The sequence below is a fragment of the Brassica napus genome, chromosome C8, assembly GCF_020379485.1.
Source record: "Brassica napus cultivar Da-Ae chromosome C8, Da-Ae, whole genome shotgun sequence".
Classification (NCBI taxonomy): Eukaryota; Viridiplantae; Streptophyta; class Magnoliopsida; order Brassicales; family Brassicaceae; genus Brassica; species Brassica napus.
Genome location: NC_063451.1, coordinates 17,813,292 through 17,836,725, shown reverse-complemented (window position 1 = coordinate 17,836,725; position 23,434 = coordinate 17,813,292). Strand labels below are relative to the sequence as shown.

The 23,434-nt window shown below is 30.2% G+C and overlaps 2 protein-coding genes across 6 annotated transcripts; both read left to right on the top strand.

Moving 5' to 3' along the window:
• The first annotated feature begins 10,696 nt into the window (after positions 1-10,696).
• On the top strand, positions 10,697-19,159 carry LOC125591772 (uncharacterized protein At2g29880-like). The gene is made up of 3 exons (XM_048766607.1): positions 10,697-11,957; positions 12,197-12,552; positions 12,636-19,159. The coding sequence occupies exons 1-3, from the start codon at positions 11,870-11,872 to the stop codon at positions 13,203-13,205; spliced, it is 1,014 nt and encodes a 337-aa protein (XP_048622564.1). The 5' UTR covers positions 10,697-11,869; the 3' UTR covers positions 13,206-19,159.
• Positions 19,160-20,538: 1,379 nt separating this feature from the next.
• Positions 20,539-22,946, top strand: LOC106412164 (actin-related protein 4-like). Of its 5 annotated transcripts, none has more exons than XM_013853056.3 (10): positions 20,539-20,628; positions 20,790-20,849; positions 20,950-21,044; positions 21,162-21,326; positions 21,411-21,531; positions 21,601-21,646; positions 21,919-21,976; positions 22,114-22,217; positions 22,327-22,540; positions 22,699-22,946. In XM_013853056.3, exons 2-5 carry the CDS (start codon positions 20,837-20,839, stop codon positions 21,528-21,530), a joined length of 393 nt encoding a protein of 130 aa, XP_013708510.1. In that variant the 5' UTR covers positions 20,539-20,628; positions 20,790-20,836; the 3' UTR covers position 21,531; positions 21,601-21,646; positions 21,919-21,976; positions 22,114-22,217; positions 22,327-22,540; positions 22,699-22,946. The 5 variants fall into 5 exon arrangements, with proteins under 5 accessions (XP_013708510.1, XP_048622178.1, XP_022563438.1 ...); XM_013853058.3 differs by having other exon boundaries at positions 20,558-20,701; XM_048766221.1 differs by having other exon boundaries at positions 20,555-20,849; positions 21,614-21,646.
• The last annotated feature ends 488 nt before the right edge of the window (positions 22,947-23,434 follow it).

The following is a 23,434-nucleotide window of genomic DNA, read 5'->3' as shown; positions in this document are numbered from 1 at the left end:
GGCTGATGGAATAGCTTCTCGGGGGATGCAGGTTGATAATAGATGCCAATTCTGTGGAATGGATGGTGAAACTGAAAATCATCTGTTGTTTACTTGTCCCTATGCTAGACTTGTTTGGGCAGTTTCTGGTGTTCCTTTGCCTCATGAGGGGTTTAGTACTTCCATTTTTCAGAACATCAATTTTCTTCTCGCTGGCCAGAAGAATTTCAGAATTCCTGCATATCTAAGGAATGTGTTTCCTTGGCTGTTGTGGAGAATTTGGAAAAATAGAAACAGCCTTATCTTTGAAGGGTTAGAGTTTGAGGCCTTAGGAGTAGTAAGAAAATCGTTTAATGACATGAATGATTGGTCCCAAGCTCAAGCTGTGGAGAATGTTGCTGAGACGAACCCCCCTGTTAGCCCTTCAGATAATCTTGTCGAATGGTCGCCGCCTCCTGATCAATGGAAAAAATGTGATATAGGTGTTGAATGGGACAAAAGGAACCAAAGATGTGGAGCAGCGTGGCTGGTGAGAGACCATAAAGGAGTTGTATTACTTCACAGTAGATGTTCTTTCACTAATATCCCATCATTGAGAGAGGCTCAAGTTCAAGTTTGGGTATGGGCTATTGAAAGCATGAGGAGTCTTCACTTCTCGAAGATAGTGTTTGTAGGAGATTCAAAAGAGTTAGTTGGAGCTGTTATCAGACCGCCTGCTTGGCCATCGTTTAGGTGGATGTCGAACAGAATCCTATCTTCTCTCCAGTATATTCTTGAGTGGAAATTGGAAAAAGCTGATAGGTCTTTGATCTGTGGAGCCTACCGTATAGCTCAGAGTGTGGTTGTATGGGATTTACCTCAATCGTATGTGGCCACAAGCTATCCTTCTTGGATGGTTGATCTTTTTGGCTAAGTTAATGGTAGTTGTGTTTTCCTTTTTGTGTTGCCTTCGATGGTGGTTGATCCTTTCTTTTTTGGTATCTGACTTGTAATATGTTGGTTTAGAACTTTGTTCGGGGTATAAGTGAAATGGTATGTTTAAAGTGAAAAAAAAAAAAAAAGATGACCCGCCAGACGAAAACGCGCACACAGTTTTTAACGGATCAGCGGACGACCACCAAAGCTAACACGGTTGACGGTACCCTACCGTACGATCTTCTCTTCCGTATGTTTACCAGATTACCCTCAAGTTTTCTCCCTATTTACGGTCCTTTGCCCTTTTCTTATTTCCGTCATCATCGTCTCGTCGTATTCTTTGGTTTTTTTGTTTCTTCCCTCCGCGTCGGAAAAGTAAGACTTTGACGTCGTTTCTTTTTTAACTTTAAACGAATCGAGTTTAAGTGAAATCTCATTTTTTATCTCGTAAGTTAATATTTCTAATTTTTAAAGATATTACTTTTGAACCGATCAGAAAAGTACAAAAAGGTAATAATGGCAGTGCATTTTTACGACAAAAAATAATCAACAAGAGAATCAATTGCGTATAGTAGAACTGATCTTCCAACAAAACCTACAACCAGCATTAAAATAAACCTAATGGAACCTAGATGTGCATATTCATTTTGCCCTGATCACTTCCCAGATGTTATAGATAGCACAAAGCTTAAAGTACATCAAGACTCACCAGCCTTCTCCTCCAGGAAAAAAAAAAAGAAAACAATACACACAAACCATCTCGTTGCAGTCTCAACCAAGCCTCAACAACTCCAACTTTGGAACTGATCCCCACACAATGGCAAGAGGAGACTAAACTTCCAGGATAGTAATAACAAACACTTTTATTTAATCTTCAAAGTTTAGTTAAGGCTGTGACTGATATGGACTGTATGTTTCGGTAAAGTGACTTTAGAAAAAATACAGCTATAATTTGTTGAACAAAAAATGGCTAAAATGTGATTGGATATGGCTTTTAAGATTTACCTTTTTCAAGTCCTTGCAGTTCTTAAAGATATTTGCCAAATACAGCCTTAAGAAAACATAAAACTTCAGTCTTTTGTTTTTAGTTTTAATTATCAAACAAGGTTAGGACCGCATGATGAACATTTTATATAAATTATTTTTATGTATCATATATTCATTTACATATTATGAAATAATAAATATATATTGAATAATTAAAAATTCAGTAACTATTATTTATATAATTAAATTGCCGTGAATACATAAATAAATTTTGTTAATCCAAACAAACATTTTTTCTATTTTATATGGTATATAATTAAATTAAAATGATATTAACATAGATATGTAGTATATTTTAATATTGATATCTATTGAATAATGTTTTCTTCTTGCATTGTTTTATTGATCATTTGTATCTTTTTATAACAAAAACTTTAAATCACTGATAACAAAAATTTTATTTTCGAATGTTTAATAGTTTTAATAATTTATAATTGTTTAAAACATTTCAATGCAAAGTTTAAAATTTAAATATTAAGTTGCCAATATAATTTCAAATCTTTTATCAAAAAAAAAATTTCAAAAAAAAAAAATTGGAATTAAAATCCCCTAGACTATATTTGTGAAGTGATTTTGCCACGTGTCATCTCTACAATCAATTTCACAAAACAAATATGACATGACTACTGATATTGATGACATGGTTTCTGGAAAAATATGACATGGATAATTTCATTTAATGTTGATTTATATTTTTGGCAAACTTATTAGAATATGGTAATAATTCATATATTACATTTAATATTGGTATTTCTTTTTGGTAAACTTTTTTTAAAATATGGTAATAGCTCATACATCATCTATAAAATAAATATATTCATATATAACATTTCAAATTTCGAAATATTATTATTTTTGCATAATTATACAATTTGTATTACTAAAGCTTTCAAAATTTTCTACAATTTTTTAAAAATTTAAATATCTAATCGTAAGATCATTAGTTTTTTATATACCTACAAATTTTATAAATATTTTTAGGCTAAATTTTTGATAATTATACAATTTTATATCATTTTTATACAAAATGATTTAATATATATCAAATCTATATTAAATATTAGTAAGAAAATAATAAAATTTATAATATTTAATAAAAAATATTTTTAAATATAAGTTAGATTTAAAAAATTTCTTACTGCACATGGTGCAGGAAAACACTTAGTATTTATGTATTTTATATAGTATATAGTTTTTTTTGTCATCTTATATAGTATATAGTTTATAGTTTAATCTAAACAATGTTAATATATATATATATATATCTTCCAATCTTACTATTATTAAATGTGACTTTCTATTTATATGATTTTGTAATCATTTGTATCTTGTCATAACAAAAATATTAAACCATGGATCACAAAAAATTCAATGTGAAACTTATAACAGTTTTAGTGATTTATAGTCATTTAAAAAATATTAAAATATAACATATACGGAAAAATCTAAATCCCCTATATATTAAAAGAGAAGCATTACAACATTTTAGCTATGACACATGTCATCACTAGAATGCTTCTCAAAGTTTTTAGAGAAAAATGTTGGTTCATATAAACATATAATATACTTTTTATCAAAGTAACCATAAAATTACTATTAATGTTATTCACTATTTTCTTATATAAAAGCTATGAAATTACCTAGAGGTTGATTGTTTTCAGTTTTTAGACTAGTTTTTGGTTTTTGTTTTCTCAAAAACCATTTTTCCTCCAATCAAGTTTTTGCTTTTAGTTTTTGTTTTTGTAAAAACCATTTTATTTGCCAATCAAGCTTTTCAGCAAATAGATTCCCTAAAATTTAGGGAAACTAGTTTTTCAAAAGTTTAACCAATTTATGAAGAAAAACTAAAAACCAACTTTTGTTAGCTTTTATGAAAAAAACGAATTTTGATTTTTTTTGAAGAAACTACTACATTTTAATTAATTAATAATTAATAAATAATATTTTCATAAAGATGAAATTATCATACAATTTTTGTACTTTAGATATAATTTGAATAGTAATGTGAAATAATTTATTTTGTTTCATATCTCTAAAATAAATTTATATATTTTATAAATAATATTAATTAATTTTTAAAATTAGTTATTAATTTCTATAAATAAAATAATTGAATATTTTTAATAATTATTAGTCACATTAAAAATAACTAAAAATCAGAAAAAATAATATGTATAATTTATTCATACAATATATTGTATTAATCCTGAAAAATAAAAATAGCCATTCATCTTTAAGAAAATATAAATAATTTAAAAATGTATAATTATTTTCAAAATTTTGAGTATTTTTATTTTTGTATAATTTATAATATTTATATAGGAAAACTTTTGCTATTCAAGTTTTTAAAAAAATAAAATAATTTATATAAGAAAAATTTCTTAGTAGTTTCAAACTTTTAAATAATTTTATTTTTGTGTAATTTTATATATTTTTTATCTATCTTTTCTATAATATAATTTTTAATATAATAATTAAAATATGATGTTGTATTTTATTTTAAATAATAATATCCATATTTTGATATTTTTAATTGTAAATCTAAATATTTATTGCTATTTATTGTATTATTTTAAAGTAATGTATTAATTAAGTTTTGAAAAATAAAAAATATACAGCATAACCAAAAACCAAAATCAAAATCTAGAAACCAAAAACCAAAAGCCAAAAGCTGAAAACCAAAATCCAAAATCTAAAAACCAAAAACTAAAACTAAACCAAAAACTAAAACTAGAAACTATTGAAACAATCATCACCCTAATATGGTTAATATATATATATATATATATATATGACAATTAATGATTTAAATATGAAAGATTTGATAAAATTTGTGTTACCTTTATTATTTTTGTTAAATTTATATTGTGAAAATAAATTAAACAATCACATTAACTATATAATAAAAAATTAGATTTTTTCGTATATGTTATATTTTGAGTTTTTTAAAACGATTATAAATTAATAAAACTTTTAAAATTCCACATACAATATTTGTTTAGAATAGTTTAAATTTTTTGTTATAACAAAATACAAATGATTATAAAATTAATGAGTAAGAAGTGTCATTTAATAGATATTCAAACTATATACCATCTAAAAATACATAAATATTTTAATTTTAAAATTTGCATTGAAAAAATATTGAGAATTTAATACTTTAATTTCAAACTTTGAAATGATATTTTTAAAACGATTATGAATTACTATAACAATAAAAATAAAAGTACGAAGCTTCGTATAAAACTATATAAATACGAAGCTTCGTTTAAAACTATATAAATACTATAAATATAATGGTTATCAATAGTTTAAATTTTTTTTATAAAAATAAGCAAATGATCATAAAACTATATAAATATAAAGCTTCGTTTAGTAGATAGCCAAAAAAAATATACTATATATATATATATATATATATATCTATGTTAATATCATTTATTTTTTAGATTTACTTATATAAAGTGATTGTAAATAAATAAGTGTGAGTTTTTTATTTATGTGTTCGAGTTAATTTAATTATATACATAATAGTTACTGATTTCTCAATTATTCTATATATATATATATATATATTTATTTATTTATTTATTATTTTATAATATGTATAAAACACAAAATTAATAATAATGCATGGGTCTTAACCTAGTTATAATTATATGGCTAATGTGGTTGCTTAATTTAAGATAAAAAGTTTTAAGAAAATGATAGAGGATACACTAATTTTTTTTATCAAATCTTTATTATTCAAAATTATTAATTGTATATATACTTTAGCCATATTAGACAATTCCATAATTTTATTTAAGGAAAGAATGAATAATATTAATAATTAATTTATGATAAATTTAATAAAAAACTTATTATATATTTAGATGGCCAAATATATTTCTCTAAAGATTTTAAGAATAATTGTGGTGATGATGACTAACTCAAATGTTGTAATACTTCCTTTTAATATATAATAGATATTTAGATGGATAAACATATTTTCTCTAACAGACTTTACTACCTCGTTGTAATACTTTTTATTTAATATATAAGAGATGCTTATCTCACACTCAGACCAAATTGAGAAACAAAATATTCCAATGGTACGAATATGCGACATCCCTTCTGATTGGAATAAAAAAAAATTAGGGGTATCAACCTCGATTTTCAAACGTTTCTATAGTCTTTCCAGAACATAGATTCTGTTAAATGAGTCTAGAAACCTGACAAAAGCTTGAATCATATGTACAGATGAAAGATCCTATGCTTATAGAAAAGGAAAAAAAAAACAACTCAAAATCCAAACTAAAATTGAAAATGAAGCAATTCTAATGGAGATTTAAAAAAAAAAGGAGTCTGCAGCCATCTAGTGTAGAGGCCGTTGCAGTATTCATTGCTGTACCTTACACAGCCAAGCCATTAGGACATTTCTTGGAGTCAGGTTCCATTGACGAAAGATTCTTGGGGTCGGTACTAATGAGATGTTAATGAAAAGAGGCTGGATTCATGACTGTGTCTAGCTCACGACACGATGCTGCAATGCGACCTGCAAATAAAGAATGTGCAGAAACATTTCATTAGAATACTTGTGCTGATTCAAGAGAATAGAGAGCTGTAAAAGTTTTGGATCTTTTTTACTAGCTTTGAAATGGGTTCGGACCTATGAACAGAGGAGAAGCTTTCCCGGGTCTGGATTTGTATTACGGGTGGAATTGAGCACCAATTAAGAAAGGATGGTTTGGTAGGTCTGTAGGAATCTTATTTTACTACAATGGATACAAATATAATAAGAACAAAAATTAAAATTACAATACCGAAATAAATGAATAAAGAAGAATTGCAGAATCGAGAAGATTAATTTCTTTCATTAAATTTTTAAACACTCCGTAGAGTGACGGTTTCATAGCGTTCAGATTTCCAGGATACAACTGCATATATTTCTGTTTACCATCACCAAAAAACAGAATCTATCGAACCTAACTTTGTATTGTACTCTCAGACAAAAAAAACTACGAACATGACTATTTAAAGTAGCAGAATGTAACTTTTCTTTTGGTGTTGATGTGTGTATTTTTATAATGCTAGCAAACCCTTTTATAGAAAATAATGAGAAGCACAAGTTTCATTTTTTAACACAAAAATGAAACATCCATGGTGCACTAATTGAGTCTTTAATTCTTGTCAATTATTGTGAATTTATTCCATATTTTGACGAAGAAATTAAAGAGTAAAATTATTATTGTTTGACAAGTTCAAACTAAATAATATACTTTGAAATGATTTTTTTTTATACTTTATCAATATAAAAGATCAACATATATTTGGTTTATAAGACTAAGTTAATGAACATGAAGTCCAACTAACAAATCAAAAAAACACAAAACCAAGTTCAAATATCCAATGTGTGTATTTGCTACTTTATATTAATTTCTCAAATCACACACATACCTCCATTTCTCATTCAAATAAAACTTCATTTTTGACATATGAATATACTATTCATAATGTTCAAAAAATAGTTCCAACAATCCCCACATAAATAGAAATGACTCTAGACACTAGACAACTCGACAAACTTGACTTCCTACACAAGACACGACAAGACTCAACTAGGCCTGGGCGTTTTTAACTCAACCCGAAGTATCGACCTTAACCCGAACCGAAAAAACCGAAACTGAATCCGAACTTTTTTACAAAAATATCCGAATGGGACTTATGAGCTTACTACTTTGGACTTTGGTTATAACCCGAACCAAACCGAAATCCAAATTAGGATCCGAAGATATCTGAAATTAGTTAAATATGTTAATGTTTTTATATATATTAAGGTGATTTAGATATTTTAGAGTATTCAAAATACTTTTGTAGTTTATTTTATTTGTTATTTTGAATACTTTTTAGTTAATTTTGATAGTTTAACTAATTTTTAATTAGATTTGTAAATAATTTATATATTTTGAAAATTTTTTGGTCAATTTTCAAGGTTTTTAAAAATATATTTTTGTACGATTTTAAACATTGGTTAAATCTGATCCGAACCGAACCCGGAAGGAACCGAACCGAACCCGATCCGATAATTAGTAAAAACCGAATGGTACTTATGAGCATAACACCGAAAATCCAAAAATCCGAATCACCCGGACCGAAACCGAACGGACCACCAAACGCCAAGGCCTAGACTCAACTAAAGACTTTTGAGAGTACAAACGAAAAATCCATTGGATGATGAGTTGGTAGCAATTTTTCAGACTTGAACCAGTCATTGTTAATAGCTATCGGATTTACTTGGCCATGAGGTGGCCATGATGTCTTGAACCTCCCATGCTTTGGTGTAAACCTAGACACTAGTTATAACACAACTTTATTCTCTCACAGAATTAGGTTTTCTGTTGTGTTCATTTTGGTCGTGAACAGTCCTGATTAATCATGAGTGAACTTGGAGAATATAACATTTTTTTCATTCTCCTAGAAACGGCCTCATTTCACACTCACAAGGTGATTTGTCATTAGTTTTGTTTAGAGGAGTATCATGTACTACTCCATTCATATTTCAAAATAATAGACACAAATCATTAAAAGCAAATGTTTATCCTCTATTCCTTACATGTACCACTGTTTAATCATCATAGTAACTGAGTATAGACCGAAGTCTTACAATACTTTGTGTAGATTTAGTTTGACTTAGTAGTCTCATTTAACCTATTTCTTGGGATCTCCAGTCAGTTAGGTAGAGTTACTGTCAAACCTCATTTTAATTCACAGGCTACCCATTCCTTTTGATGATATAACAATTTGATCTCATGACACACCTTTAGTAAAAGGATCCTACGTTGTCATCAAAGTGAACGTAATCGCTTAAGATTAGTCGAGATCAATTGTCTAATGATTTTTATCATCTTTTTTAAAGATACAACTAGAGCTGGATCCGCCCGACCGGACGGGTGTTTTTTTGTTTACGTAATGTAACTAGATATTTGTACACCATTATATAATCTATAGAAATGATAATAAAATGGTGACAAAAATACATCACATAATAGATATATTGTTGTTACATAATTACAGTAATAGCAAAAGTAAAATGATTTATATAACTGTAAATGTAAATATCACGCGAATATTTATTTTTATTTAACTGATATCATTTTTATTTACTTGATACCGAGTTGGCTAGTGGTAAAGGAAATGCTGGTAGCCTTTCATTGGTCGGGTTTGATACGCGGTTAGAAAGAATTATTTACAACATTTGAGTTCCGAGTAAAAAAGAGAAACCACTTTTTCATTTTTTAGAAATATATTTTTGTTTTCTATAAATAATATAATACATATTTATTTTTTCACATATTATGTATTTTTTTATTATGACATTATGCATAATACTTAAAATATATATTTTAGTTTATTTTTAGTTTATGTATGTGTTTTCCATAAACTAAAATATATAAACCAAGCGAGGACGGTCCAGTGGTCTTGAGGGAGCTTTGGCCCCAATACGGACTCGGGTTCGAATCCCGCTGGCCACCGTCGATTAAAATGGGGTGAAAAAGGCGGCCCTCCAGGATGCCTTCTACGGAGGTGTACTTAGGCGCTAGTCGGGTTCCCTCCGGGGTGTCCGGATTACCTGGATTTTTTAAAAAAAAACTAAAATACATATGCGAAAATAATATTTGAGATGTTTTGATAGGTTTTTGGTCATAAATGATAACTATATTTAAATTTTCAACCCGTTATATAAGTAGTCTTAATTTTTAATTTCTCAACCTGATATATAAATATTCGTCATGTATTTTTAGTAAAATATTTATATTATACTTATTAAAATGAGTAATTTGGTAGAATGAGTAATTACATTTCTTGTATTTATATTATTATCAAATTAATTTTATTGTAACTTATTGACTTTAACATTTTATTATATGTAGGATTTTTATTTTATATGAACTTTTTTTTTAGAACATTGTTATCTTGTTTAAATGTTTTTCTTTACATAGAAAACTTGAAGAATATTCTTTTGAAACTTTACCTATTACAATTTTCTCATAAGAAAAATCTTAGGTGTTTTTAATTTTTTTTATACTAATACTTAAATGTACATGTTATTACCAAATCTAATAATTCAAATCCTTACTAAAGAAAACTAATTTAAGGTAAAATTCAATTGAACATATGTAATATCATACATAATTTTAAAATAATTTTCTAATAGCATTTTAGTTATATATATCTAAAACAATATCGTCAATTAAATAGATTAGTCAAATTGGTTATTTGAAAATTTTAATTAGGTATAAATTTAGAATTATCAACTAAAATAGATCTTTTTAAATATGTTCTCATTATTAAGTTTTTATTCCCAATACGGCATATCTTTTAAATTTTTTAAATATTGTTAATTGATTTCATTAACAATAAAATTTTGAAAAATATAATAAAAGTTATTAATAGATGATAATACCCACGAATTTATGGAAAGAAGTTTTCTACTTTACATATTAAGGTTTATAGTATTAATGTGCATTAACTGTAATATTTATCATGAATTTGTTGTGGAATAGATTTAGGGAAAAAAATTAATTTAGATTTAAATTTATTAATTACTTCAATGGCATTGTATTGTAATTAAGTTGTAAGTCTTATGGTAATTTTTTATTAGTACTTCTATTTTAATAAAGTAGATTAACCATTATACACAAAACTCAGTGTATGACACTAGTTTTTTTTTTTAAATCATATTGCGATAACTATCACTAAGGGGAGTGTATTGAATTGAGTATTTTAAAGTGTTTTGGTATTTCTTTAAAATTTCCTGTTATTCAACTAATGATTTATATTTTTTTCTTCAAATCCTGTGTTATTGAATATGACATTTATCTAAAGTAGCTTAAATCACTTGTAATCCACTGTTATTCAATTAACAATTTACCAAAAGTAAATCAAATCTACTGTTATTCAATGATAAACAATTTTAAAAGAAAAACTTTATGAAATGGATTTGAAACTATTTTTTTTGTTATTTTCAGTCAAAACTATCGTTACACAAATCCCACCATTGTACCTGTTATTTGGAAATACCCAAAATCAAATAAAAAATTGACCACGCCTATGAGAACAGAGAGAGAACAAGGAAGCGAGAGATCAGAGACGAAGCTTTCCAGAAAAGTACTGAACTTTCGATTCCCTCTTGTTCATGAATCAATACCCAAGTGGACAATTTTGGAAGCCAAAGATTCGATTTTGGAGTCTCTCAAACCTGAAGGGAGCCCTTTGATTGTTAGATTTGATTTCGTCTCGAGCTTTTCGTTGGATCCGAGAAAAAGTTTTTGTGCTCTGAAGAATCTGAGGTTGAGCTAAGGCACACGTCGATTGATTTGTTCCTTTGGTGTTCTATCAAAAGGTATGTTGTCAAAATCTTCTCTGTTTTGGTTCTGTTTTTAAAATCCCATGTTATACACAAGACAGAGAAGATTTTGACAACAAACCTTTTGATCCTGAAGAGTATAAGCAAGTCTAGTAAAGTTTATTTGTTCTTTTCATGTTCTACTCTATGGTCAACTAATGTTTGTGAGGTTGAAAACTATGTTAGGTTTTTGATCGTGACTCTCTTTGCTTCTCTATTTTTTCTACAGCTTTGGTTCACCCAAATAATCTTTGCTTCAACTCTCCAAACTCAAAAGCTTGAGGAAGTATTCTTCTACGAGACTGCTTGCCAAGTATGAAAGCTAAGGTAGTAGATTAGAGCTTTGGTTCTGTCCTTCCAAGTATGCAAGCTAAGGTACTGCTTGACAAGTATGCAAGCCAAGGCACGCAATGCTGATTTTCTAATTTTTGTTGTGGATAAATATGCTTCTTGTTGATATCTTTATGGGCTGCTCCTTAGAAAATTGAATAATAAGATGGGTTTTTTTCGTTTAGTTGTTTAATTAGGGTTTAGGTAGGTATGCACATATATATAAAATCAGTAACATGGAGAAGAGCTTACAAAACTGATAGGATACGAGCATCAATCATCTCTTTTATTTGTCAAAGTGAGTATTCTTTTTCATCACTTTGGCTTACTGGAATGTGTAGTTTCAGATTGGTTTCATTATTTTGTTTAGTTTCATGAATTTGGATGATGTTTGTCTTTGAATATTGTTCCTTTTATGGGTTTGAGTCTTTTGACGATCAATATAAAACCAGTTAATTCACTATTTTAGATATGGTTTTACAAAGACTATAGATTTATTATCTTGGTTCTTATAATCTTGTGTTGTTATATGACTAGTTACCTTCCAAACAATGGGAGATCCAAAAGACGTAAAAGGTAAAGGTCAATACCACTCATGGTCTGGACCTGAGCACAAGTTGTTATTGAGGTTACTAGTGGATGCAATCAATCAAGGTTTTCGTGATGCCAGCGGCAAATTCAACAAACTGACGGTCGAATCCAGAATACTAACAACTCTACAACAAGAAGTTGGATCTAAAAAAACCTACGGTCAGTATAAAAATAGGATGAAAATCTTGAAGGGTAGGTACCAAGTGTTTGCAGATTTTCTTCGTTGTAGTTCTGGTTTTGGGTGGGACTCTGAAACGAAAAAAATCACAGCAGATGATGAAGTATGGAAGGTCTATCTGCAGGTAAAAAATTATAATATGAAATTCATGCTTATGTTGGTGTTGTTTACATATGATTCTTATTATAGTGATCTTTTTTTTAATAGGCTCATCCAAATAATAAATATTTGCGTGATGATTCGTTTGAAGATTTTGAAGAGCTAAGGACTATATTTGAACAGAATACTGCAACTGGGCAGAATGCTGTGGGACTAGGTGATTCTGTTGATGCAGGATCCTATCAATTTGAAGAGAACGAGAAGACAAATGATAATGATTTTGTCCACGTGATAGATGAGGGAGGAGGAATAGAACACCAGCAAACATGTGAACCTTCATCAAGAAAAAGCATTGGAGAAAAGCTTTCACATAGAAAGAAAGCTAGGACGGATGCATATAACTCGGAAAGGGTTTGTGAGGAAGTTACAGAAATCAGTAGCCAAATTTTTGACATGATTCAGAAAAGATGGGTGAAGGAAGCTGAAGAAAAAGAAGCTGAAGACAAAGCTAACAATGTTTGGGATGCTATCAAGGAAATTCCTGACTTGGATGATGATTTGCGTTATGAGGCGATGACCCTTGTTCACACCTTAGGCATGAAATCTGGTTTCGTGAATATGTCCATAACAGATCGTTGTGGATGGATTAAAAGAAATCTCCGTAAACCAAGTGGCTGAAGTAACATGATCGGAGTTCTAAAGATAGTTCGTCATCTTGGAGTTTTTATTTCTTTAAAGTTGAGTTTTTATTATTACTTTAGCTATGATTTTGTTTCTTCTTTGCAGAATTGTTATGATTTTTGTTCTTTATATGTTATGGTTTTTGTTTTTTTTACTACAATGGTCTAATTTTATTTATTTATATACGGCACTATCTTCTTGTTTTCTCCTACAATGGTATAATTATATTTTACATAGGAAAGTAGTATATTCTGTTCAAAGTAAACATTGATTTTGGCGGCTAAATTTGGCGGCTAATTCGTTAGGATACGATTCCTTAATGATTTGTGTAACCTTATTTATTTGTCCTCTTCTTCTCTAGCTAAAGTTCATCACCGCCGCTTTATATTACGTGAGTATCTAGCATTATTTCACACTTTGTTCACCAATTAGACAGTTTCTTATGACTTGTTATTTATGTTTTTGTGCAGAGATTTCAATGGCTCATATTGTTAATGCAAATGAAGAGATACAAGTTAGGAAAGAGAGAAAAAAGATGTCAAATTTCAAGATAGACGTTGATATTCTCTTACTGGTCTTTTCTATCATTGTGAAGGTACGTAATGTCGCTTCACGTATTCCACAAATACAACGTGCAATTAGAAGATCAACTACAACACTTGGACATGAATACATACAAAATGCTTTGGTTGAAGATCCTAAACATTTTCGACATCTATATCGTATGTATCCGGATGTGTTTTTGAAGTTATGCTCTATTATAAGAGTAAAGATGGGATTAAAAGATACAAGATATGTTTCAGTTGAAGAAATGCTAGCCACCTTTTTGTTCATTGTTGGTCAAAACTCAAGGTATATTCAGGCTCAAGATAGATTCAAGAGGTCAAGATTCTCAATAAGTACGAGTTTTCATACAATTCTGAAAGTGTTAAACGCACTTGCTCCAAGTTACATGGCCAAGCCTGAAACAACAGTGCCTCCAAAGATAAGAGATAGCACACGATTCTATCCTTATTTTAAGGTACATGTAGTTCTTCTCTTATGCATTTTTTAAATACCGCAAAAAAATTTACATGTTTCTATATTTTATTAGGATTGTGTAGGAGCTATTGATGGAACGCATATTCTTGCGATGATAAGTGGAAAGGATTCATCTAGCTACCGCAATCGAAAAGGACAACTATCACAAAATGTTTTAGCTGCATGCAATTTTGATTTAGAATTTATATATGTTCTTAGTGGATGGGAAGGTTCAGCTCATGATGCTAAAGTATTACAAGATGCTTTAACAAGAAATTCTAACTAGATTACAAGTTCCAGAAGGTATGTCTGGTTCTTATGATTAAAATATTGATGTATTATTTTTGTATTTTCTTAAAATTATTTGTATATGTTATATGATTTCAGGAAAATTGTATTTAGTCGACTGTGGATACGCCAATCGTCGTAATTTTCTGGCTCCATTTCGAAGTATTCGCTATCATCTTCAAGATTTTAGGGGACAAGGCAAAGATCCTGTGAATCAAAATGAGTTGTTCAATCATCGTCATTCATCCTTGCGAAATGTGATTGAGAGAATTTTTGGCATCTTTAAGTCAAGATTCATCATCTTCAAATCTGCTCCACCATTTCCATATAAAACACAAGCAGAGTTAGTTCTTGCATGTGTTGTTTTACATAATTATCTTCTTTAAGAATGTCGTTCAGACGTGTTTCCTGAAGAAGTTGTTGTCGCTGATGATAATGAAAGTGATGTTCAAGAAATAGGTGAAGATGAGAACATGGATGATGATGTTCAAAATGGCACTCAAGAACAACAAAGAGTGAATGCTAATAATTGGAGAGCAAATATAGCAGCAACCATGTGGACAGATGCTATGCATATGGGATCTTGATGCAGCAACAGTTTACGTTGTTTTTAGATGTTATCTCTGCTACTATGTTTTTAAATTTATCTTTCATGTTATGGTTTATGAATTTGTTTTTTGATAAACAATTTTGATCTATTATATTGGCTTTTAGTAAGTTCTGGAGCTTTCTTGAATATTGTCAAGAGACTGCTGTTCAAACTTGTTGCAGAGATTGAATTGGAAGAAGTACAAGACGAATTGATTATGTAATATGCCATTGGATTTTCTTGCTTTTGGGATCTCGATGAGTCAACCTCAGGAAGTTGGATATGGAAGAGTATCTGCATACTTTGATCTATAGCTCTCTCTCTCTCTCTCATTCTCACAAACGAAGGAAGAAGACAAAATATTGAAATTTCACGTTTTTACTCTGTTGGAAAAAATAGTGATTACTTCATGTTTTAAAATAATTGGACTTTGAAAAGTACTCTGAAATTTAAGTTCAAATGATCTCAAGTACTCTGAAATTTTAAAAAAATCCTATCCAAATCTATTTTCCTTTTTTTAAATCCCACCCATCGTTTTGGGATTTAACCCAAATCTCTTCAAACTCCAATATTTTTTCAAATCCACCCAAACTTTTAAAATCCACATTTCAATACATCCCCCTAAGTTCATTTGGGCTTTTGCCAACAACTTTATGGTAAGCAAAACTTCCTCCACATTTCTTGAGATAACTCAAAATATGCATATATGCATTTAACATCTCTTAAGAGTTTAGAAAGTCAATCTACAGCTCCTTTAGATTTAAATAAAAAAAGGAATTTCGAAAATTATTACAATTTTCTTAAAAATGTGTTTCGTTCTTAGAAATTCATATTTTCATATAATTATTTTCAAAGTTCTCTTAAGTTGATTAATTAATCCAACTTATATATGATTTTTATTTTTCCAAAACATATTTTTATTTTTTTAGAAAATATACATATCATTACAAAATATTCTTTTTGTACCATCAAAACCACCATTTTATATGATTATTCTCAACTATATTGATTTTATAAACTACAATATACATGTCAGTTCCAGTCATATTGGTTTTAGAATTCTCATTGTTTTTGCATGGTCAATCTTTTTACAACTTGCATTTAAGCAACAACGAAATATAAATGTTTTTATTAGTATCAACACATTTTATTTCGTATGGTAAATGATTTATATGTGGCAGATATTTCCCAAACTTAATTTGGGGGGTCCACTCACAAAATCAATTTTCATCCGTAGTACTTGATCCCATAAGGACCAAACATTGGTATATTTTACCATTGGAGCTAAAAAGAAAATTTTCTCTCATGGTCAAATATGTGCTTCATAATTAAATTAAGTTATTTCATTTTCCACCAAAGAATCTGTAACAATAAAACAAAAATTGTTACTTGTTCTTGATATTATCAAACAGTCAAAGCATTAACATATGAGAAATAACGCTTTTATTTAATCATCTTTATGTGCTTGTAAATTAAACAAAAAGTTTAAGTTCTCGACATCATAAACGCCTGATTAGTAATCAACTTCAGAAAACTAGAAGTCAATAATCATATGCAATTCATAAAATCACAAAATTTGCTTATTCTAAACCAATAAGCAGAGAGAATCTTGCATACTATTCTCATAAACCTAAACAAGCTTTAGTAAACGGAGAGATATTGCCATATGCAATTATAATAAATTGCAGAGAATCATACGAATTAATTTATATAATTCAACGGATCATGCAAAAAAAAAAAATGTAAGCGTGATGATAAGAAAACTTGACGCAACAACAGATCCAAATTGATTCTGGCACCTGTTTCGAACATAGATCAACCTGCTCTTAAGAAAAAAAATACTTTAACAAATATCAGTATTGTTAGTGCGAAAGCATAAATAATATTTTAAGATTTAAGAGTATATGAACCATATTTTACTGCAATAAGGACAATTGATATTTGTAAAAATAATAAAAACAAAAATTAAAATTACAATACTAAAATCTATATATATAAAGTTAGTTTTTTCCATTCTTCTAACAAGTGGCAGGAGATTTTTGCGACACGTGTCATCCATGTATTTTTTTTTACATTTTAGGTTCTTCTTCTTTTACATTATTGCAATTTGGCCAAGTATTTCTAATTCTAATCATGAACTACCTAATCATTTTCGCACTAACTATTATCGTATGAAGTTTGATAATCTATTTTATTGTTCACTAAAATTCAAGATGAATAAAGAAATAAATAAAATAATAGAAATATATTTTACACATTTAATTTATTCAAAACTAAATATAACATAGTTTTTTTTATTTTATTATTTTATGCCATTTTCTATTATTTAATTTACAAATTATATATTTGTTTAATATATATAAAGTTAGTTTTTTCCATTCTTCTAACAAGTGGCATGAGATTTTTCCGACACGTGTCATCCATGTATTTTTTTTTATATTTTAGGTTCTTCTTCTTTTACATTATTGCAATTTGGCCAAGTATTTTCTAATTCTAATCATGAACTACCTAATCATTTTCGCACTAACTATTATCGTATGAAGTTTGATAATCTATTTTATTGTTCACTAAAATTCAAGATGAATAAAGAAATAAATAAAATAATAGAAATATATTTTACACATTTAATTTATTCAAAACTAAATATAACATAGTTTTTTATTTTATTATTTTATGCCATTTTCTATTATTTAATTTACAAATTATATATTTGTTTAACTATTAAAAATATAAAATGACCAAACTAATAAGAAGAAACTAGAGTGCAATACATAATCTAGACATAAACCTTCCACAGTCAGAAAGAAAAAGTAAAATATCATAGTAACACTACCTCAATAAAGATTTGAAGCTGAAAAAAGATCAACAAAGAACACTAACATATTTCATCTTACCATAGAATGTCTTCACTAGAACAAACAGATTTAAGAAAAATGTAAAAAGATAAAATATGAGATAAAGTAATCCTCGGAACACAAATGATCGAGATCAAGCACCAGCGCAAAAAAAACTAAAAAAGCGGGCCAGATAAAGAATAATCATTGGAAAAACAAAGTCACCACAAAAAAAAAACCGTATGTCTAAAGCACCGGAAACACAACTACCAGCTAAAAGATAAGAAGCACCTCACAAACTAAACAAACACATACAAGGCGCTCATACCAGCGAAGAACCACAAAACTCTGAATAGAAGAAACCAAAAATCTAAAAGACTAACTCCGCACACCTACACCAAAAGATGCATGAGAAGAAAATAAACAACCTGAGTGGGGGAGAATGGAAGCCAACCACCGAGAAACCAAAGCTTAAGCTTGAGACCATAAACAACCTTCCAATCGTACAAAGCATACACAGAGAAAAACACTATCAAAACACGGAGTAGCAAATATGGCGAAAGGGAGAGCCACAAGAGACGTGATCAGCGATGAAAGGTGCAACGAGATGAGAGAACAATTAGATAAAAGGAGACAAAATGAAATCAACAAACCGTGGAGCCATCCTCGAACTATGAAAAAGTGCATAGAAGTCAGATCACCAAAAACCCGAGCTTGAAAACCAAGACGAGCAGAGACTATTGACGGTAAACCAGCGACGAAGAAAACAACATCAATGACAACTAAACTCTGACCCAACCCAACGAGATGTAGTTTCTAACCTTAGCCAAAACCTAAGGAAAAAGAGGACCAATATTGACCGAAATAACATACAACGCCGTAAGAAAAAACCCCACAACATGAAACTAATATGTCTGATCTATAACAAATATCAGATAATCTCACTAAAAAAAGGTGAGGAAAAACAAGAGCACGGATGTGAGTCTTTTCCCAGTGATAGTGAGAATCACTGCACACCGGAGAGGTAAACAAAATACATATATGGTGATGGCTCAAGGTCAAAAGATGGGGGAGAGTGCAAAAAACACCTAAAAAGAGCCATGTTCGGAACTACGCTAGGCGCTAGTCGGGCGGCAGTCTCAGGCCTAGCGAATTATCAAAAACTCGGGGATTACTCAGGGTATACGCGAGGACTAGTTTTATTATTATTTTATTTATTATAATATTTAAATTAAATATATTATATAAATATAGTAGAATGTAATAGTTTTTTGTATGTTATTATCAAAATTTATATTTATTTTGTTTAACAAAAGTTAATTATTAGCAAAGGTAAGTGTCATATTTTTATTTTTTGTTGAAACAATGTTTATATATACGGAAATATATGCCTAAACATCAAAACACGCCTTGGTGTATTGGTGTTCGATGATGTTGATGCTGTATAAGGTACTGGGTTTGAACCTCGGGTAGTACTTTTTCAATTTTAGGTAAAAAGAGTTTTAGAAACACATGAAATAGAGTCCCACATCGGTAAACTATAAAGAGGGAAGCTGATGAAGATGCCTATAAGTAGTCATTCAGGGTTGGCTTCAAAAATTGCATCTGGTTTTCAATTACATGTCCACCAGAAGCCCAGTAGTTTAAATTTGTTTGGTGTTTTAGGCGGTTAAAAATCGGTTCCAAACCGGTTAATTGACCGATTAGTTGGTCAACCGAGTAGTAGAGTCGTATTGGACCTATTCGTCGTGGTTGCTTGCCGCCGAGCACCGAGCCAGGCACCTAATCGGCTAGGCGTCTGCGTTTTAGAACAGGGAAAAAGAGTAATGTTCAAAAATGTGAAATACTAAAATACAATTTTGACGTCGTTAATCTTAAAATCAACAAATGCCTAAATACAAACTTATTAAAATTCAATATGTTTTACATCAGAAACTCACTTCATCACTAACAAGTAGTATTATACATACAACAATACATTTTTAAAAGGACAAACACATAATATATTAACTTATCACCTACTAGTACATAACATAATAAAACATCAAATAATGATCTTCACAAATAAATACTGACCACATAATCATATCATCAAAAAATCATATTTAAGAACAATAAAAAAATATTCTGCACGAAGCACAGACAACCCATAGTAAACGAATAAAGAAGAATTGCAGAGTCAAGAGGGTTAATCTCTTTCCTTAAATCTTTAAACGCCCGTAGTGTGATGGTTTCATAGCGTTAAGATTCACATGATACAACTGCATATGGTTTTATTTACCATCACTGAAAAACAGAATCTGTCAAACCTAACTTTGTGTTGTAATCACAAACACAAAATTAAAAAAAGGTATTAATTTCACTACAAGAAAAAACGGAATTGATAGCACCGTAGGATAGCATTGATTTTCAAACTGCTATGATAGATAAATTTTTCGATTTCGGAACATATTCATAGCAGTAAATTAATGCTGTAGTGAAAAATTAACAAGTGAGAATAAAAAAGCAGGCATACCGCCTATACTTAGTGAAAATTTTGAAAACCGCCGAATACTAAATTGTTTCCCTCTTGAATGTAACACTTAAGCTATTTAATGGTAAAAAAAATAGTCTCCACATAGAAAGTAAACAAAAAAAAATAGAATGACGGAGAGCTCTCTCTCTCTCTGGAGAACAAACCCTAATCCCCGTAACTTCTCTCGATCTCTCTCTCTCTCAGAGTCTGTCTCTTCTCTCTGTTTCACCTCCCTCCTTCCTCAAAAGTCAATTTCTATTTTAGATCTGTGTTTTTGGTGGACGATGTTTGTACCAAACCCTAATTTTCGTTTTGTGTTGACCCCGAATTTACAGAGAGCCCTGTCCCGTGTTAAAACCCTCTGATTAGCTCTCCAACAGACATGTTCGGCGGAGGTGGGTTTCTCTTCTAACCCTTGAATTTCTTCTTTTTCCTCTCCCTGATGATATTCTTGTTATAAAGTCTGAATCTTTCCATGGTGGGTTTGTTCCACAGATGAAGTGTCAGCTATAGTGTTTGCCTTGGATTCGTACACTTGCAAGGCTGGCTACACCGGCAAAGATGCTCCCAAAGGCCGTGTTTTCCCTTCCGTAAAGCTCAATCCTTTTTTCGCCAGAGCTTGGTGTTCGTATATATTTGCGTTTTAGTCCCTTGTTTCTTCAGACACATTAGTTACTAACTTAGGGTTCTTCTCATGTGTTCATAAGGTTGTTTGGGCAGTAGATGGAGTAGTGGCAATGGATATGGATGTCGATGTTGATTCTTCAAAGACAAATTCAAATTCCAAGGATTCAAAGTCTGAAAAGGAGAAGGGTAAACGTAATCTCTATGTTGGATCTCAAGCCTTGAATTACCGCAAGGATCATATGGAGGTTATTATCTTTTTCCTCTTTTGATTTAATATTAAATGTGTGAAGTTATTAGTTAACTGCAAGTTATTTTTTCTGACTCACCAGATCTTGTCACCTATCAAAGATGGTATTGTTTCTGATTGGGATTTGGAGACTGACGGAAGAAGAAGCGGAGTGGTGTTGGAGATGGCCGAGGAAGAAGACGCGACGGAAAAAAGAAGCTGAGGTGATACCTGATTCTCTTTCGTATTTTGGTGTCTTTCCGATTGCTATTGATGTGTTTGCTTTGTTGCAGATCCTTGAAATAGGAAAAAGAAGAATGATAGTTGCAGATCCTAAAGGTAGGAATCACTTCTCATCACTTGCTTACACTCTATTCACTGTCTTTTACGGTTAACAACTAGAGTTGAACATAAAGGTCTGAACTTTGGATGGAGATACTCTCAAAATGTGGTGAATCTGGGAGGAATCTCCATTGCTGCCTATTAATTTGTTTCTCTCCATATCTCTCGTGTCTTACTAACTGAGAGCTTTTTGGGTTGTTGTTACTGTTTTCTCCAATTATTTAATACAAGTTATATTTTATCAGTATTCACCTCTGGTTTCTCTTTAGATTCAAGACTAGAACTCTCCTGGGAGTGGCAGAAGCATGAGAGTCGCAGATTCTCAAGGTACGAATCACTTCTCTTCACTTGCTTATACTCTTTTCGATTTTTCTATGCATGTCTCATAAAGCAGATTTGGTTTTAAACTACATGTTCTGATTTATTTTTTGTTGTTGTTTTCCCTTAAAAATTATGACTTGAAGATTCTCTACGATGTGTAATGAATCTGACTTGAAACGTCTATGTGCTGTGTAATGAATCTGACTTCAAGATAGTGAAGTGATTCTCTAGTAAGACTTTTCTCGAGGTAATGTTAACATTCCACTCTTTTCATTAACTCATATTCGTGTACTGATACTGTTGTTCTTCAGTCCTCAAGGTAATGCTGTGCGTTTGTTTCTTTCTGATTCTGTCAGTGTTGGTACTAAATGAAGCTGAGAAGCTCTCGCGAGAAGCACACTTGCCAGTTCTTGACAGTTCCTCGGCAAGATGGCCGAATTTTCAGACAAATGTGCACACCAACGAAGTTTTATGTATTGTGGCATGATCTCAGCAGTGGTAGTCGGTATAATACCTATATCGCCTTATACCACCGTAGACGACAAAGCTCTAACTGCAGAAAACCTTAAGGTGAGACATTTCTAAAATGTTCTTATATTCCTTAACTTGTATGTTATAAAGAAGAAGTAAGTATACATGTCTTAAACTTAAAGGCTATGAAGTGTACTTATGATCCATTCTTAATTCAAAAGCACAAACAGCTGAACCCATCTGATTGTTTTTTACAGGTTCTTGGAACACCAGCTCGGGAGATTATTAAGGTGCATCCCCTACTCTTTCGGTGTAAGATACAGGCTAAGGCCAAGAAGAAAATAGGAGCAAGGTTTTGATTTAGTTCCCATGTTTTTTAGTCCCTTTATATTTAGTTCTGATTTTGTAATGATGTTTGTGTAAGATTTGATGAAAATGTAGACATGTTTGTGGTACTGATGTAAGTACATTTTTGTTTATTAATGAAATATAAAATATTTTTTTATTTAAATATAATTAGCAACAAAACATATTTCTATGAACAAGTTCTAATAGCACATAATCGATAATAGATATAGCATTGATACATCACTATAACAGAACATATGTTTACGTTCAAAACAAAAGCTATCATAAGGTTTGACTAACCATAGCAAGCTAAAAACAACGCTATTGTATGTCTCCGATATTATAGCATTGTAAAAAATGCTATAATATAAGGGGGACCTAAGATAGCTGGGGCAGTCATAGCGGTTTCAATAATGTTTACGTTCTTATAGTGTAACATAACTATTCAAAGTAGGAGAATGTAACTTTTCTTTTGGTGTTGATGCGTATATTTTTGTAATGCTAGCAAACCATTTTATAGAAAATAATGAGAAGCACAAGTTTCATTTTTCAACACAAAAATGAAACCTCCATTGTGCGCTAATTGACTCTTGTGAATGTTTGCTGTAAAAAAAAAGTCTTTAATTCTTGTCAATTATGATGTGA

Excerpts from the sequence above, each read along its gene's own strand:
- LOC125591772 (XM_048766607.1), top strand. The coding sequence starts at position 11,870 with ATGCACATATATATAAAATCAGTAACATGGAGAAGAGCTTACAAAACT. Across the intron at positions 11,958-12,196 it reads CATCTCTTTTATTTGTCAAA|TTACCTTCCAAACAATGGGA; the intron begins GTGAGTATTCTT and ends TTATATGACTAG. Across the intron at positions 12,553-12,635 it reads TATGGAAGGTCTATCTGCAG|GCTCATCCAAATAATAAATA; the intron begins GTAAAAAATTAT and ends TTTTTTTAATAG.
- LOC106412164 (XM_013853056.3), top strand. Across the intron at positions 21,045-21,161 it reads AAGGCCGTGTTTTCCCTTCC|GTTGTTTGGGCAGTAGATGG; the intron begins GTAAAGCTCAAT and ends TGTGTTCATAAG. Across the intron at positions 21,327-21,410 it reads ACCGCAAGGATCATATGGAG|ATCTTGTCACCTATCAAAGA; the intron begins GTTATTATCTTT and ends CTGACTCACCAG.